We start from the raw sequence: 16,957 nt of genomic DNA, 5'->3' as shown, positions 1-16,957 counted from the left end.
ACTGGTGTACGAGAAATTTATAATATCAATTTCATTCAAATTAAAAAATTACTTGTCACTTCCATGCTTTCCTCAAAGGGTTGACAATATGAGTGCTTTGCTGTAAAACAACACATTTTAGCTGGGTATCATAATAATGAAGGTGTCTGATTTGTGCAAAAATCTGTTTCACCTGAGGCGTTGGATGTACATGTACTCAGAATAAATTATTATTTTGTGATAGCCTAATATCAACCTCATCCAACAATATGTTAATTCCTATCATGTTTTGAGCTTTAACCCAAATAAATACCTGTAAGTTTACGCATTATAACCACAATATAATAATTATCTTGTGGTTATTATTACCCTTGTTTACAAAAAATTACTGGTAAAATATCAGTAATAATAATTATTATAATGGTTGAAATAAATGGCCCTTAGAAAATTTAAATTGAAAGACAATACCATTAATTAACAAACAAAACGTTATTAATAATGTGTGGTTCCAGAAAATGTCCATACCCCTCCCACGGATGGCTTTTGGTTTAGACACTCCAACCCCCTTGTAATCTCCATTTCAGGGGTTTTTTGAGGACCTCCAGCCCCCCTGGAAATTCCAGTCTTTCGAAACTTTCAAACCCCTCAAAAGTTATAAATCATCCAATGTGCAAGGAAATTAATATAACAGGACACATCTGGAGACGAGATGAGGGTAGGCCATGTTTACTCAGTGATGATAATATTTCCAATTTCATCCTCTTTGGACTGCAGGAAACTTGCATCAAAAGCTTAAATGATAACAGAAACATGTTCCAGGTGGAGAAGAGATTTATTTGTTTCTCTCCATTTTGTGATTGTTTACGAAAAATGCGCAATTATCTTGACAAGCACTGTCTGGAGAAAACAGTTCAATGTGAACCCCCCTTTCCCCTCAGTATTTCTGGCACTCACCCCCCCTCCCTTGGGAAATTCCCAGTGTTTTTCTGTAGGGGGTATGGATATTTTCTGTAACCACACAATTTGAAGTATACCATGTGCAGCATAAAATTCTTCAGTACCTTAGTTTACAATTTAAGTTTCAATGACTAAATCCCTTCAGTCTTCAATAATTATTGTGGAGCAGAAATTGTTAACAACTTTCTGGCTATTATGAAGAAGCTGGTGAATTTCAAGCCTGTTTGATGAATGAAGAGATTTTTATATTATTCATGATGACTGTGGCATACTTGGAAAAACTTGTATGTTCTTACAACTGTTGGTAATCAGTTTTTTTTTTTAATTATATGCCTCACTCACCATCTGTGCATACTCATTCTGTTAACTTTCACTTTTGGTCCTTCCAAAGACCTGCATTATTCAATGCAGTAATCTGTGCAATATATATATACACAAGTTTACAAAGATTGTTTAACAGCTTCTTCTGCTTATTTGTTTAAAAATTCTCCCATAAATATCTTACTACAAACTATATTAATATCTTGTAATCCACTTTTTAAATAACAACAATTTATTTTTTGGGTGAGCAAAATATCTCTACAGTGTCCATTGGGTTACTTTTCTGTTGCATTCTTTGCCTAGCAGACCGCTTTGCTGCAGCCAGTCTCTGCCTTGCTGCAGCCCTCTGTTCGGCTTCTGTGGCTTTAACTTCTTCTCGCGACTTTTGCCGTCTTACTGAGCCTTTGCCAAGAGAAGACTGTCTTGAAAGTGATGACTGACGAGTTAAGGAATTTCTCTTAGCAGCATCAGCCTAAAAGATGAACATGCCATTAATAATCAATACACTTTCCAAGCTGGGAGATAATCTTCTCAAGTAGAAAAGCCTTGTAAAGATACTAGGGATACTGTTAGGTTGAAAAGGCTGCACTGAACTGTTGCTGACCAGTGTAATTTCAACAAGGCCCTATCAGGGAACTCCTGGGTGTTCCAGTTGAAAGTCACATCTTTTCTTGTTACAGTTGCCAAAAGTCTGCATGTCACTATCTGACTTTCATATTTCATGTTCCAGTTTTGTCAGGTTGGGAGTCTCCTTCCAATCAGTTCAATTTCCTTAAGGTTGAAATAAATGTCTGTCACTAAACCAAATGCACTCCTACAAGTCAATATTAGTAATGAAAAACAATATTACAAAATAATTATTCATACCTCATCTGCAGGGGGCTGCACTTGTGTCCAACCATTTTTCCGCAATTCATCTATGTTGGTGAACATACCATTGACATCCTCAACCTGTTACATGCATAAAAATGGTCAGAAATGTCAACTCAACACCCACTGCAAATATAAGAATGCAAAAAACAGAAAGCACAACAATACAGCTCAGTATTTGACTAATATCACTTCAACAAGATAGTAAAATGGATTATTACTAATCAGGTAAAATAACTTGAGCCTGTTGTTTAAAACAGTTTTTCTATTATAATATTTTTTGATTATGCCTGGAATAAAAAAAAGTGGAATTTTTCAACATGACAAATATTGAGGTTGTGCCAGTTTTGTCCAACCTTAATACATGTAACTACTTATGACCCTTGTGTAATATATTGAACTGAACGGAAAGTAGGCTTTTATTTACAGCTTAACCCTACATTTTTATAGTACAAGGTCTACAAATTAAAGGCAAACAGTTGCCGAAATTTAACTGTGGCAATTTATTGTTAAAACCGATGATTTGATTTACTACACAAAGGTGTCCTAGGTAGTCCTATGAAACAAGAAATTCACAATTCATTGTCAGCTAATGGGTCTTTACCGTAACTGCATATTTTAAGTCAATGATTTTGCCCTGCACGTTAATTCATTTGATTCCTAACATGGACACTTGAGCCTCAGTGGTTCAATTGTACAACGCAAATGCAAACGCAAGGATATACACATGTGAACTAACGAAACGCAAGTGCAAATGCAAATGTGTTTGCGTTTCACACAAGTGAACCAGGAAAATGCAATCGCCAATGCAAATGCACGGCAAAGAAAACACATAGGTTCATTCTTGTCCACCATCTTGGAAAGAGGACTTGAACTGCATCTGCGTGTCTTACTACACTTGTGTTTGCATTGGACGTGTGAACTTCGTTTGCGTTTGTATTTGTGTTGTACATGTGAACCAGGCTTTAATGATTTTACTATGCTAACACCAGACAATTTCATTTGCCAACGGGTACCGCTAGTTCAGGTGCTAGCTAAGCATCAAGTATACCTGAATCATGACCATGTCCCAGAATCCTGCAAGATCGCCATTAGTGGGTCTTCTCCCATTGGTCTCACCAATTCCCTAACCAACAACGAACAGATTTCAAAAGTAACACATGGAATTGTATTCCCTTTTTAAAAAATTTCTTGAGTTTAATAGTAACTTGAAGCTTGTTCCCAAAATAAATACTTAATTAGGATGCTATTCCTTGCATATTCTAAACTTCTGATACCAAGAAAGTACTTATGCACTCTCAGTGTCCGAGTTGGAGACAAAATTAATAATGCTGCTTTCCTAGTCTATCTTAGATAAACAATTTTGCTTTTCAGAAAAAGGTAAAGGGCAGACTTCAGTCGCTTCAAGTGTGGCCGAGCCTTGTGTTTTACAAGTAACACGAATCCCAACACATATCTAAAAACATCTGCAGGTATTTCACATTGAACCTCTGTTGTTTAAAATGGCCCTGGCTGGCCTTGACAAAAATAGCTGGGAGCAAGCAAAAATCATACCCTGATCCCAGAGGTTTTTCTTGAGCGGGGAGGAAGAGAAAAACCTCTGGTTACCTTGGACTTCAATCCCACTTTCATGCAGACGCCAGCTGTCAAATATGTCAAACTGATAATTACAAAAGGGACCGATGGCAACTTAGCAATCAAACGAACCAATGAAATTGATTTGCGTGTTTGTAAAAATATCAACCAATCCGAGCCTTGGGGTCAGAACCGGACCCTGGCGTCTGCAAGAAAGTGAGATTCAAGTCCGAGGTAACCAGAGGTTTTTCTTTTCTTGCCACTTCGCGAATCGTCTTCGCTGCTTCGTGGCTCTCTCGCGGATCAAGAAAAACCTCTGGCATCAGGGTACAAAAATCACTACCTAATTTGTTAATCTGGTTGCTATTAGAGCTCAGTTAGTTAGCAGATAATACTTTCTACTTATTTGTTACCTATTACTTTTCAAACACAGCCATCTTCTGTAAAAATGACTGAAACGTGATTTCAGAGCCACATGTAGCTCTGTATCATGAAGTACGTATGTTAACTGTTTCATCGTGCTGGCAATAAAGATATCACACTTATCACTTGACACAGCCGAAAGGTAACTTTCCCCCTCTATAAAGTAATCCATGCTTTAAAAAGTGGAGCCTTGACGATAATGAACACAATTTTGTTTTATAACTCACCAAATTCATATTACATAGACCTCTGAATTGTTTAAACTTTTTATTCACCAAAAGCATGGCCTTGCCATTGGCTGCCCGGATTTTTCCACAAGCTAAAACAAAAAGAATGTTCTACTCTTAGTATATATATTTACAGTTTCATTATGATATAAATCTTTGGCACTGTAAAATCATAGTGTGTAAATTGATAATACAACTATTAATAGCATAAAGGGAAGCCTTTTCAAGCTAACAATCTAAGTGCAACTTGAGAAGCCCAAGCGAAGGCAATGAGTGATTTTGAATATGCATACCCCCTCCCTTCAAGTAGGAAACTTCAATTAAAACGCAAGGGTGTGCTCTAAGGAAAATTTCGGGGAGCCCTTCGGGCTCCCAAGCATTTCAGCTGGGGTGCCCAGCCCTCCAAATTGGTCGCCTGATTTAATTATTTATTTATTTAATTAATTATCTGAGATCAGCAACGCAGGAAGATCTTCATCCATCTTTCTCTCAACAAAACATTGCTGCTACTGCTCTGGTGATCGTCAAACTCGCTAGTGCAAGAAAAACCCGCAACCCGTCAAATTTTTAACGTCATACTTGAGAAAGACGAGAAAAGTGGCAATGCCACCAATGTTTTCAAGTTTAAAAGTGAAAAAGTAAAGATTGCGGCAGTTTTATGTTAAAACGTTTGGGTCTAATACAGGTAAACGTTTTTACTGGTTAGTTGGGTTAAAAATGAATTTTCAAAACGTGAATCAATGCCGCTTGATTCACGTGGAGCTTTTGTAAAAACTGCCGTGAAACAAAAACCACCTCGACCCAAAAGGTATCAATTTTTTTTGAGCAAGTCATCTGGATTGGACGAAAATCATTGCTACAGGACAGAACTTAAGTATTTTTTCTTATATTATCAGTAAAATGTTTTAATAGTGGAATGAGCTTTTTGTGGATTCGGTCGAAGCGCCAGTCACAGCGTTATTTGTTTAGGGCACGCAATGGTTTGTCACGAACTAAAGACAAGGCGGGATTGCTCTGTTTCTAAAACAACAACAAATGACATGATATCTTTCCTTTTTCCTTATTTCGTTATTTCATATACTGGGGAAAAACAACCATAACCTAACTGCATTTTAGCCAAGCAGGCGCAGCCGCAAAAAATTGTAAAAATATTAAATTTGCATAAACTGTCGCATAAACTGCGATTCCCGGGTTCATACAAAAGTAAATTACACCGCTTCGCCGGCCGCGCTTTACCGCTGTCAGAGCAGAAGTAACAACTCTTTTTTTAAACTATAACCAAGAAATGCCAAACTCCACGTTCCAAATTTAATGCTATTTTTTTTTGAGAACGAATCGAAATTCGTGCGGCCCCCGGCCGTCACCTGCAAAGTCACAGATTATGTTACATGTGAAATCATGTGGAACGGCCTTTAAACCGACTGTTTCGTACGAAGAAAAAACATTTTCTGAGAGGTTTCGTAAACTATAACCACCAACATATTAAAATTTTTAGCCGCCTTATCTGCTAGAAATACAATAAGCCAGAGTGCCCGGCCGGGCGACCGGGTAGTTTTTTGCACTCGCCCGAAACCAAATGTTAGTCGCCTTAGGCGACCGGGCGCCGTTAGAGCACAGCCTTGAAACGGGTACTGGGTTGTTGATTACCATGGTGTTTGATGTCTCTAGAAAACATGTCAACGACTGCTATAACAACTCAGCAGGGGAATTTGGTGAACCCTAATGTACACCACTCTCATCAACAACCAACCAATTAACCAATCATTACTCATTTGAATAACAATAATTGAGATTAAAAAGTGGCCTGCCAAATATTTAAATGCAATTATTAACAGTAGCAAATGTAGTCATTACAAGCATCACTTTTGAAATAGGATGAACAACCTTTATGACTTCATCTCTTATAAGAAATATGACATGCAATCAAGAGAAGTTGTTTCTTTCCATCAAAAAAAGTTAAGATTTCAAGGTAGAGTTTTGTCATCGATCCAATGCAAATGATGCACGATCCTCTATAAGTAAACCACTATTTTTTTACTGCACAAAGATTTAGCTGTATTTTTGATAGAATTTAATATTATTATTATTATTTTAGTAGTCAAGAGTTTCTTGAATGCCATACTTTGGCATTTTTTATTTGATGCAAGTTGAAAACCCTAAAATGTTTGTTCATTAAATTACATTCAGTGAAAAAAATTAATGTAGGCTAAAGGCGATGCCATTTCAAATTTAACTGTCATCTTGGCATTCAAAAATTGGCAATATTGGAATTTTCCATTTCAATTCAGATAGCGTTTACCAGACTCAAGTGGCTAAATGAAAATGAGATTTAAGAATTGGTTCACAAAGGGCTGGCAGATTTAAGCCAGCTGCACTGGACTGGGTTCTAAGTTCAATTAGACTTATCATCAGAGGTAAAAACTCTACTAGGAAACACACCCCCAAAGAACTAAAATATATTTCATCAAAGTACAAGTGTACGAAAAATCTCACACAATTTAATCAATTCAAGCAAAGCTGAACGGAAGCCAAAACTTTCAGCATGTTTTGAAGTTTACTAATGCAGTTATGAAAAACAAGTACACTCTGCAGCTCCAGTTATGAGTATATAAAAGATGTGGAGTAGAGAAAAATAGAGAAAAAAAAAAACAGCTGACTAAATGTGTACTCTATCATCCAGTAAAGATGTAAGTCCTCCCTTTGTAAACACAGCTATCCCACGGAAATGAAATCACGACTATTTTTAAGCATGCGAATACTAAAATAATGTCTTTTGAATCCGAAATCAGGCTGACACAGAAAAAACTGGATATTCCAACATAGATCAGACACACTAGAGGAAATATGTTGATTATTTACCCCACCTACAAATTAATGTGCACACTTATACCTTTCTTGTAAGAATTTGGGGATGTTTCTCCAGAAAACAAACACGAACAATGACGACATTAAGATCCAAACCACAGGGCTGCATATAACCAGTGGTGTTAAAATAAAAAATTATTCACAACTATTAGCAAAGCCACGTGCATCATCGTGAAATAACGAGAAGTAATCGCCTAGAGGAAAATAAGTGGGCTTTTTTTCTTAAACGATTCTTCAAAACAAAACGAACCACAATTTCGCGTTTCACATTTACACCTCTTAGACTCAAAGAATTACATTGTACATATTTCGTAACACTTAAAAACGACTCACCGTCTTCGGGGAGTGATTTTGTTGTCATTTCCTGTTCGGTTCCTTGACAAAGCCTTGTCAATCGTTCACTTTCCTTCTCCAGTAGACCAAGAAAATAGTGCCCGTCTTTTTCTTTGTGATTCATAGTAAGATGCTTTTGAAAGCTGTCAGATAAACACTCCAATTCTTTTTCGGGTGAAACGTTTTCCTTGTCTGCGGGAACAGAAGCCATCATAGGTCCATGACGCTTTCCTTTAGATATGAATATTACTAACTCTGATCGCTGACTTCCATTGACGAGTACAGCACTATTCATTTTTTTTACCACAAAACACTATAGTTAGATTTGCCGGGTGGCCTTGATGACCACGACTTCGGGCAAGATGACAAAACGCACGCAGCTATCACAAAAACAGCGATTATTTCGCTATAAGAATATTCTTTTCTTTACAGATGTCTTGATGATCAAACTGGCGATCCAATATATTCGGATAAAATTTTCGTAGCGAGGCCAATAACGTCTATCAAGTGTTGTACGTACGCTCTTCGCCTCAAGCCAGTTGTGAAGGGAGATCGATGGAATTCCGGCCTTGCGGTTTCCGAGCCCTACATAAGAGAAATGAGACAATTTTGTAAATAATTCATCGACTTGAATGTAGTAAGGACTTTAATGCCAGAGGCTACTCAGTTGCGGCAGAAAATGCCAATAATACTCAAAAACTAAGTTCGATTCCCTTGCTAACCGTTTGCGGTTCGCATCCGGCCCACAGAAACGCGCTCTAACGTACAAGCGAATCATTTTATTTGTACGTGCTGTCAACTTCCTATCCTTCATCAACTATGTGACTTGAAAATATTTTGCAAAAAAACTTAAAATCAATCTGAACTTACAAGGAAGGTGGTGATTTCTCTCACACTTAACAAATGCTTTAAATCCAGTTGATGTATCAGGAGATACAACGCGACCGGCAAATAAAGAAAACCAATGAAAACTACCCACAACACGGTAAGCGAACGTCACGAATGTTTGGAAAACTTAAGTGGCATCACTACCATGAAGTTTTCTCTAAAGTTTAAGCAATCAATGCTGACGGTTTTGAGATTGATAACAGCCCATTGTGCTTGAAGACTACTCACGCAAAAGAGTAACGCTGCATCACTTACCGAAGTGTTTATGAGACCGCGCCACCTGCACTTTCCTAAAACCGCAGGCCGTCCGTCCGAAAAACTACAGCACTTCTTTTGAATAAGGAGTATGCTACGATGAACCTATCCTATTTGCACAACGGCTATATGTGTTTGACCATTCCACGAAACGTACAAGTAGACGACGAAAAGTAGCGAATATGTAAAAACCCAAAGAAACAAAACCTACATCCAGTTGGATGGGGGCGGAAGCAATCTCGACCCCAGAGCTCTTCTCTTGACTGAGTGAGAGAAGGGTCGATCCGAGGCTCTGGTGACGAGTGGGGGGCGAAAACGGAGGGGTGGTTAGAATGCGCATGGCAAAAATTGTGACACACTGAAAGGACTGAATGTACGACAGGCTCAGTTTGTATTTTCACTTGTTGTAGGAAAATAACCTGTCACTCTGCTATTGAATTGCACACTTCCTGTTTATTTCTTTATTTCTTTCTTCGGTGTTTTATCTTTGAAAGTCCAGAATGTCGTCTTTTACTCGTAAAATTGTACCTCTCCAGGTAAGTAAAAGTGTGGGGTATTTTCACAACTTGTGTGTAGCAAAAATAACACGTGCGCCTTAGTTTTGTGTTGGAGCTTTTCCGAAAAAGGGTGATAATTTACAATAATTATTAGTGGAATAATTATTGTTGGTGCAGACATACCAACCCCTTTTGAAGGAAAATAGGGAGTATTTTTTAGCGCCGAAGGTGCTCACACGAGAGCCCAAGGCACGAGACTGAAGGGGGTCTGGGGGTATTAAAGGTTAGGGTTAGGGTAAAAAACAAACAAAAATTAAAAGTAAATCATTTTCCTGGTATCAGATAAGGTCTTTGTTCTTACCAATGCTTGTCCACCATTTTTGGAGCTGCTAAGTGGAGTAAGACTGTATTTTTGAGTAAAACCAAAAACCACCATTTTTGTCAACAAACTGATGAGTTTATTGGAGAAACTATGGTGCTGCATCTTTGGGGAAAGAAACACGAAAATTTGGTTTTATCAATATTTAGAGTTGCTTTAAATTAAAGTTGGAAACTGTTCGGTAAGCACTTTAGCAAGTAGGCAGTGCTCGAAATTGAGGTTGTCCCTGTTTCAAAAGCGAAGCACCTACACCCGGCATAAATTTGGTTGCCCTGATAAATGCTTGGTTGCCCCTTGGGAAACCCCCTACGATTACATGCATGCCGTGTTGAGATTCAATCGCATGGTAATGGAGCTTGAGTATCCCATAGTTCTGAGTGTGTTCCTGTGGTTTTTTTTGTGGAAGTCTGGGTTTAAGTTTTAATATTTTCAAAAATGGAGTCTTCGATCTCCATTGCCAATAAGCTACATCCTATCTGGGAAAATGCTCAATTGTGGCAAATTAATTACTGTTAACTTAACACTACTGTCAGAAATTGACAAGAGAAAACGTCAATTGATTCGGGTGCTGCTTGTGTGATACATTTTCTATTTTTGGCTGGGTTGTCTATTGTTTTTTTCTTCGGGCAACTTACCTTTTCATTTTTTCATAGTCGCCCAGTGACCGCTAATTTCAAGCACAGTTATGCTGCATGTGGTAGGGGAAGTTGCTCACTGACGATCAAATGAGCCAGTTTTTAATGCACCCATGTGCAGCCATCAGAAACCATTGGGAATTAGGTTGCCAGCAAGCCATTATAGTAATAATAATTATTGGTCTTGCTTTTTCCTCACACTGGCGGACAATGCAAAGTGAAATATTTTCACTCAGTCACCGTTGGTGTATTTTACTGAGGCCCACCTTCAACAAACACACTCAGTTTTCGTCATAATTGGCAAAACCACCATGATGGCAGAAACTTTTAACAGTTCTTTACACATTAAAAATTATTTTTCTCCTCACCAAGACCACAGGACCTTTAGAACAGATTTTCTTGTTCAGATTTCTTTCAAGTAAACATTGAGGAGCTTTTGTTTATATTACAAAAGCAGTACACAAAGAATGCACATGTGTATAAGATCCACAGCCACCATTTTCTTTTTTTTTTTTTTTTTTTTTTGTAATTTAATAAATAAATTACAATAAATTACCACCATTTTCTTTTGAAGAATGAGAAACCTGCTTCAAATTACCTCTTTGTTGAGGTAAGGGTTGGGTGGACTTCTCGGTCTTTTAACCCTGTTTGAAAACTGGCTACCAAATATGCAAAAATTGTTCATAAGGTAACGATCATCTGCAACTGCACAGTTATTTCTTCACTGTAAACCTCTTTAAAAATATGACTGTGAATGTAACCCCGAACTAACTCTCGTAAGCCACTTAAGTATAATGAGCCCTTTCAACTTTGTATATTTCACTTAATATATTGTTGATATATATCAACCTTGCATGTGACAAACATTGCTTTATTGTAAAGGACAGAAATCAAGCAAGGCCTAATGCTACTGTGAAAGTGGTGGATGAAGAACTGTAGCTCAGATCAACATCATCATGAACTTCTTTGTGTATCACCCAGGACAGAGAAAAATGTCTGACCTGAGTGGGAATCTAACCCACCACCTTGCAATAAGATCACCATTACTCCACAAACTGAGCTGCAAGGCCAGGTCAGGCAGTTTTTTCTGTCCTTGCGAAGTGATGCACATGAAGATGTTCCTGATGCTCTTGATCAGCGAAGGTTCTTCATCCATCACATTCACAGTAGCATTAGGTCTCACTTGATTTCTGTCCTTTACATATATATCTATACATGCAACTAAGAGCAACACTCATTTATTGCTTTATTGTGACAATCATTTCTTTATTGGGATTTATTTTGCAGTCTTGTTGGAACAGTCTCTTTGGCAATGTAGGTTTTCAGTCTGCATGTTGTTTGTCTATACTTCGGCGCACTATTTGGACAGGCCAAGAGGCACTGGAAGATGATGACCCAGAGATGTACGACTTGATCAAACAGGAGAAAGACAGACAAGTGAGGGGACTGGAACTCATTGCATCTGAGGTATCTTTTTTAGTTCATCTTACATGTACCTAACAATGTTGAAAGTCAAGGGGTCAACTTTTTGCACAATTTCTTACATGTTAGAAGATATATTGTATCTCCTGTTACATATTTCTTTATTGAAGGGATTTATTTTTCGATGTTGACTTTAAGTCTCTTTAATTTCACTGAAAATAGCCTCCCCCTGTGGCATTTGTCCTTTGATAAACAGAAGGAATAACAACAAAAAAAACCCTGCCCTTTCTGGGCAGAAAGTTGGCCCCTAGTTGACGCTGTTGAAGGCCAGTGAATGTGTTTTTTCGAAGATTGTTTTTGATTTTGATAAGCTGACTTTCATTCATTGTAGAATTTCTGCAGCCGTGCAGCTTTAGAGGCCATGGGATCCTGTTTGAATAATAAATACTCCGAGGGTTATCCTGGGCAAAGGTAAATAAGTCACATATAAGTGTAGAGCATGGTAAAGGCAAATGTGAGATCCTGTCTCTTTAGAGAAATTTTGTTGGATGGGATTAACCCATTGACTCCTGACAGATGCCCTACGCCCCCAGTTGACGAGTGAGATCATCTGGCGTTAGACAGAGTAAAAGTCTCACTCCCAGGAGTCGATGGTTCAATACCTGAATGGCTGGTCATCTAGGAATACCCTGTACATGATACTGTATTGACTTGGGAAGTCAGGCTTGGAGATTTACATCTCACATATCTTCAATGTGGGCCGAGGCCTCTGGGTATGAAAATTAATGCCAAACTTATAACCACAGACTGGTTGCCGTAGTTGGTTGAGCATTTGAGTATCGCAGGATCAAAACTTCGGCCGGACCAACACTCAAAATCTTTAAATGAGTGAGGAGAAAGTGTTGCCTTTGCAGTGACATAGATTTGCAAATTTATGGTTCAACTTTCTAGTCTTCTCAGATGAGGATGTTAAAGAACCCACTCACTGTTCGACAAGAGTAGGGGATGTTGTCCCTGGTGTGGTGGTTTCTCACTCATTCTGTTCTGGGGGCACCTGACAAATCTTCTTGTTATTCAGCTAAGATTGTAAACTGCACAGCTCCCATTTGCACCATAAAGCAGTCTGGCAAAGTCTCCCAAGGGAGTAGTTAATAGCATATTCATTCATATACTTCTGGGTCTGTGGCACTGTAAGGGCAATAATTTAGGGTAATAATACAGTCAAGCTGGTAAATATGTCACGCTCTCTAAATTGAAGCTTTTTTGCTTGCTGTTTCTTTGTTGTGCAGGTATTATGGTGGAACACAAATTATTGATAAAGTTGAACGACTTGTTCAGAAAAGGGCATTGGAAGCTTTCAACTTAGATCCAAAGGAATGGGGTGTTAATGTACAGCCATACTCAGGTATTGAAACCATATCAATGCATACCAAGAGTAAAAATGAGGCAAAATTGCACACAAGTTGCAATCAGACAAAGCTTTCAATTATTGGTTTTGCGATGAGTTTGTTGCTGGTGCGCACAAGATGGAATGCTTCAGTCTTTTACACTTTTTTAAAATCACTCTCTCCTTCTCCCATCCTGTTTCTGGCAGATGACCTGGACAGCCAAAAATGGAGGGCAAACATACCATGGAATGTTGTACCCACTTGAGGTGGAAAGTGACATAAAATGGATGATGATGATGATGATGTTTCATTGATGCAACTGTCATCATTTCTTATTAAACATGTTAACATGATTTGAAGGGAGTCTTGTTGATAGTATATTTCTGATTAATAAAACAATGACCTCTCGGGTTGTCACTGTGAAGGCCAAATTTCTAGCAAAACATAAACTTCGGACGTCAGTGGAATGAGACAAGAGAGCTCCAGAACTCAAGAGTATTGTTCTCAAATGAATAACATTTGAATGTATTTAGCTTTCAACAATGATATGTGCCTTTAATTGCAGGATCACCCGCCAATTTTGCAGCTTATACAGGTCTTTTAAAACCACATGATCGAATTATGGGACTTGACCTGCCACATGGGGGACAGTAAGTTTTTCAATTAAATTAAGGACGGTGCCTACTAATTCAAAGGTATTTTTGCCCGGATTTGTGATTATGCAGAAAAGGTAGATCTTAACAGGTGTTATTGAAATTCAAAAAGAAAATTGGGGGTAACCACGCATTTTTCAAAGATAATTCCTGTACAATATTTGTAAAGAGCTTTAAAATACAAAGCAATCTATGGCATTCTTTCTCAAATTGAAGCTCAATTATCTTTCAAGAATGCATGGTTACCCCCAATTTTCTTTTTGGATACCAAGAGTACTTACAAAGATGTACTTTATCTGCATAGTTTTAAACCGCGCAAAAATATTCCTGCATTAGTGTGCATGGGCGATAGGAAGTCCGAGTATCTGGAGATGCGCAGAACGTATTCTCAATAACAATAGTAGGCACCGTCCTTAATGTACATGCAATGTAAAATTGCACTGATATATATATATATTCAATACACTAGAGGAGACGGAATTTGGAATTTAGATGTTGTAATAACATTAATTATTATTCCACTATTACGCCATTTTACCATATTTGATCAAGAGAACGTGCAAAATATGGGACGGGCTCGGAAAAATACTACGCTACTGGCAAATTATCTGTGTGTATAATATGTTAAACCATCAAATAAGATGTATTTATGCCGCATACCTGACGAGTACTATATTATAAGTAACATTTGACAATAATCCAGTCCTAACAGTGTAGTGGGACAAAAAAATTATTCTTGTCACCTAAACCTATTTTAATGATGTAGCTTCCTGGAATTATCTCCTATAACGCAGTGGTAAAGCATCAAAGTATTAATCAGTAGGTCTTTGGACTTTGGTTTGACTTCTACTAAAGAGCACTCACAATTTTTCCAAGTATCCCGGTCGCAAAAATGCTAACAACCTGTTATTATTAACACTTAAATGTGCAAATTTTGCTACCTCCAATAATTATCGTATATTTATCAGTTCAAGTTTATTTTTCTTCTTAACTTGAAAGTTAATGTCACATTGACATTGGAATGTAGAGTCAAATTTGTTTTGCTAATTTTAAACTAAGTGACAAGTGATGAGCTCCCGAATTCCCTCATCAAAAACTGTTTCACAAGATGTGTTCTTTGCGTTTTTTTCTTTCAGTTTAACTCATGGATTTATGACTGATGCAAAGAGGATTTCTGCAACATCTATTTATTTTGAGTCAATGCCTTACCGACTTAACGTAAGTTTCTTTCATTTCTTATTACATCCAAAATTATCACAAAAAAGTTCCACTTTCGCGAATACAACTCTCACTTTTATTTAATATTTTCATGTGTTCAATCTCATTGTTCACTTTCTTTTTTTAAGAAGCCCTGATATCTTTCCTTGCAACAGGGGAGAAAGTATGCCGGTCTGTACTGCCTCTGTTAACCTCAAGTTTTCACAGGCTTGAGGCGAATTCTTACGCACCCACTGCCAGAACTTAACAACTCATGATAGTAAGCACTGGAGAATTGAAAACGTGGAATATAGTAAATTTAGAAATGAAACTAAACTTTTTACTAGAAAGTCTGTGGAAGGCATGTTTCTTTGATTAAAATTTGCCCTATTTGCAATTGAAATTTCAAGTTTAATGTTAAATGTAAAAGGGCCTTTTAATTAATACCCATGTTTGTTATGCTTGTGATCAAAAAGGTCCTTTTTGAAAGGATTCTTCTCCTGCTGAGCTAAGAAGGTTATTTCCAGATTTATTAAGTGAACAGAGCTGGGATTTTGTCTTAAGATGGTTACTCCTCTCTTTTGGGAAATCAATTTATTTTTCAGGAAGAAACTGGGCTAATTGACTATGATAAGCTGCAAGAAAATGCTCGTCTTTTCCGTCCTCGATTAATCATAGCCGGAGCAAGTGCATACTCTAGACTTTATGACTACCAGAGAATGAGAGAGGTAAATTTCTTTGTGACTGCGTGAGAATTGATCCCTGAAGTGCTGATAATGTTACTAAGGACATTAAGCAATGACAATAAGAACAGATTTGAGAGTTAAAGCTGAAAATATAAATTCACATTGTTAGATTGACTATGTACACCAACTAGCAAGTTGGTACCACTGAACAACTAGGAAAACCCTAGAATAATCGAATAATCAAAACATTTTGATAGAAGCAATATTTAGGATGTATTAACAACTACCATCTAATAAAAAAATAATGTGAAACAGGAGGTATGAACCTATGCCTTTCCAGGAACTGTTAATAAATATTATTAAAACTTGTTCCATGATATCCTTCAAAGTTGCACTTTTTCACATAAATTTGAACTGGGTAAGCCTTCACAGATTAAGGTATAACGGTACCATGTCTGTATAATTTTTGTTAAGAATTCAGTGCAAATTCGCAGAATTATACGTACTGTATGGGCGCAAGCACTTGTTTTCATGATGACAATAGTAGTGGCAGTAAGATGACAACAGAGCAAAAGTGTTTTGAGTGAGGCTTTGAACATTAGTTGATATGTTTTGATATTTTACTTTTTTAACCAAGTTATTTAATTAATTTATTTTTTAGATAGCAGATGAACATAAAGCTGTTTTGCTGGCCGATATTGCCCATATAAGTGGCCTTATAGCTGCACAGGTAACTATGATACATTTTTCTCTTCTTAAAGGTATTTCCTTTTCCTATTACCGGTATATTTTTCTTTCAAATTTACATTTTTATATTGTTGAATTTTCTGTTTTTTTACTTTTAAGGTCATTCCCAGCCCATTTGATCATGTTCACGTTGTAACAACCACAACGCACAAGACTCTACGGGCTGTTAGGTACCAAATCAGGAGGTTTTTTTAAAATTCCATTAAAATTGACGTAACTAACCCTATAATGAGTACTTGAAGTAATTAGGGCAAAAAGTGTGTAATGTGCCTCTGCCATTAGCCTGCCCTGCAGTGGAGGCGTATTTTGGGCGCGCGAGTGCACATTCTCGTATTAGGCCACCATCTTAGATTTGGTAACTGTGGAAGATTGGGGCGAGGAAATATTTACAGAGGGAGTAGGTGTTAAGTGGGAAAATGGGCAAGGGGGGAGGGGGAGGGGAAGGAAAAATACTTATTTATTATTTCGAGTGCCCCACCCCCAACCTGCCACTGCACCAACCCTCTACCGGTCAAGCATCACAATCCAAGATTGCGGCAACGAAAACCTGATTTATCTAGCGTTCCGCTCCAAAATAACGCCTGCACTGCAGGCTACTCTTCCATTATTTCAACATCTCCCTCATTTGTCTTATTATTTTGCAGCCATATGTTTGTGCTA

The 16,957-nt window shown here is 37.6% G+C and overlaps 2 protein-coding genes across 3 annotated transcripts in view; one reads left to right on the top strand and one right to left on the bottom strand.

The window, feature by feature from the left end:
* On the bottom strand, positions 1-8,940 carry LOC138012896 (disks large-associated protein 1-like). Of its 2 annotated transcripts, none has more exons than XM_068859833.1 (6): positions 8,694-8,940; positions 7,551-8,135; positions 4,353-4,444; positions 3,179-3,253; positions 2,125-2,208; positions 1-1,729 (listed from the first exon to the last, which is right to left on the bottom strand). In XM_068859833.1, the coding sequence occupies exons 2-6, from the start codon at positions 7,843-7,845 to the stop codon at positions 1,490-1,492; spliced, it is 786 nt and encodes a 261-aa protein (XP_068715934.1). In that variant the 5' UTR covers positions 7,846-8,135; positions 8,694-8,940; the 3' UTR covers positions 1-1,489. The 2 variants fall into 2 exon arrangements, with proteins under 2 accessions (XP_068715934.1, XP_068715935.1); XM_068859834.1 differs by having other exon boundaries at positions 8,421-8,705.
* A 125-nt stretch (positions 8,941-9,065) lies between these two features.
* LOC138012769 (serine hydroxymethyltransferase, mitochondrial-like) overlaps positions 9,066-16,957 on the top strand; it is a 22,782-nt gene continuing 14,890 nt past the window's right edge. Inside the window, exons 1-9 of the mRNA XM_068859659.1 lie at positions 9,066-9,229; positions 11,492-11,671; positions 12,018-12,097; positions 12,916-13,031; positions 13,580-13,664; positions 14,804-14,885; positions 15,470-15,592; positions 16,212-16,280; positions 16,397-16,467. Of these exons, the coding sequence (XP_068715760.1) occupies positions 9,194-9,229; positions 11,492-11,671; positions 12,018-12,097; positions 12,916-13,031; positions 13,580-13,664; positions 14,804-14,885; positions 15,470-15,592; positions 16,212-16,280; positions 16,397-16,467 (842 nt within the window). The 5' untranslated portion in view covers positions 9,066-9,193. The remainder of the gene's footprint in view (positions 9,230-11,491; positions 11,672-12,017; positions 12,098-12,915; positions 13,032-13,579; positions 13,665-14,803; positions 14,886-15,469; positions 15,593-16,211; positions 16,281-16,396; positions 16,468-16,957) is intronic.

The sequence above is a fragment of the Montipora foliosa genome, chromosome 8 (genome assembly GCF_036669935.1).
Source record: "Montipora foliosa isolate CH-2021 chromosome 8, ASM3666993v2, whole genome shotgun sequence".
NCBI lineage: Eukaryota > Metazoa > Cnidaria > Anthozoa > Scleractinia > Acroporidae > Montipora > Montipora foliosa.
Note: the sequence above shows the minus strand (reverse complement) of the source record. Positions and strands in the feature narration are given on the sequence as shown.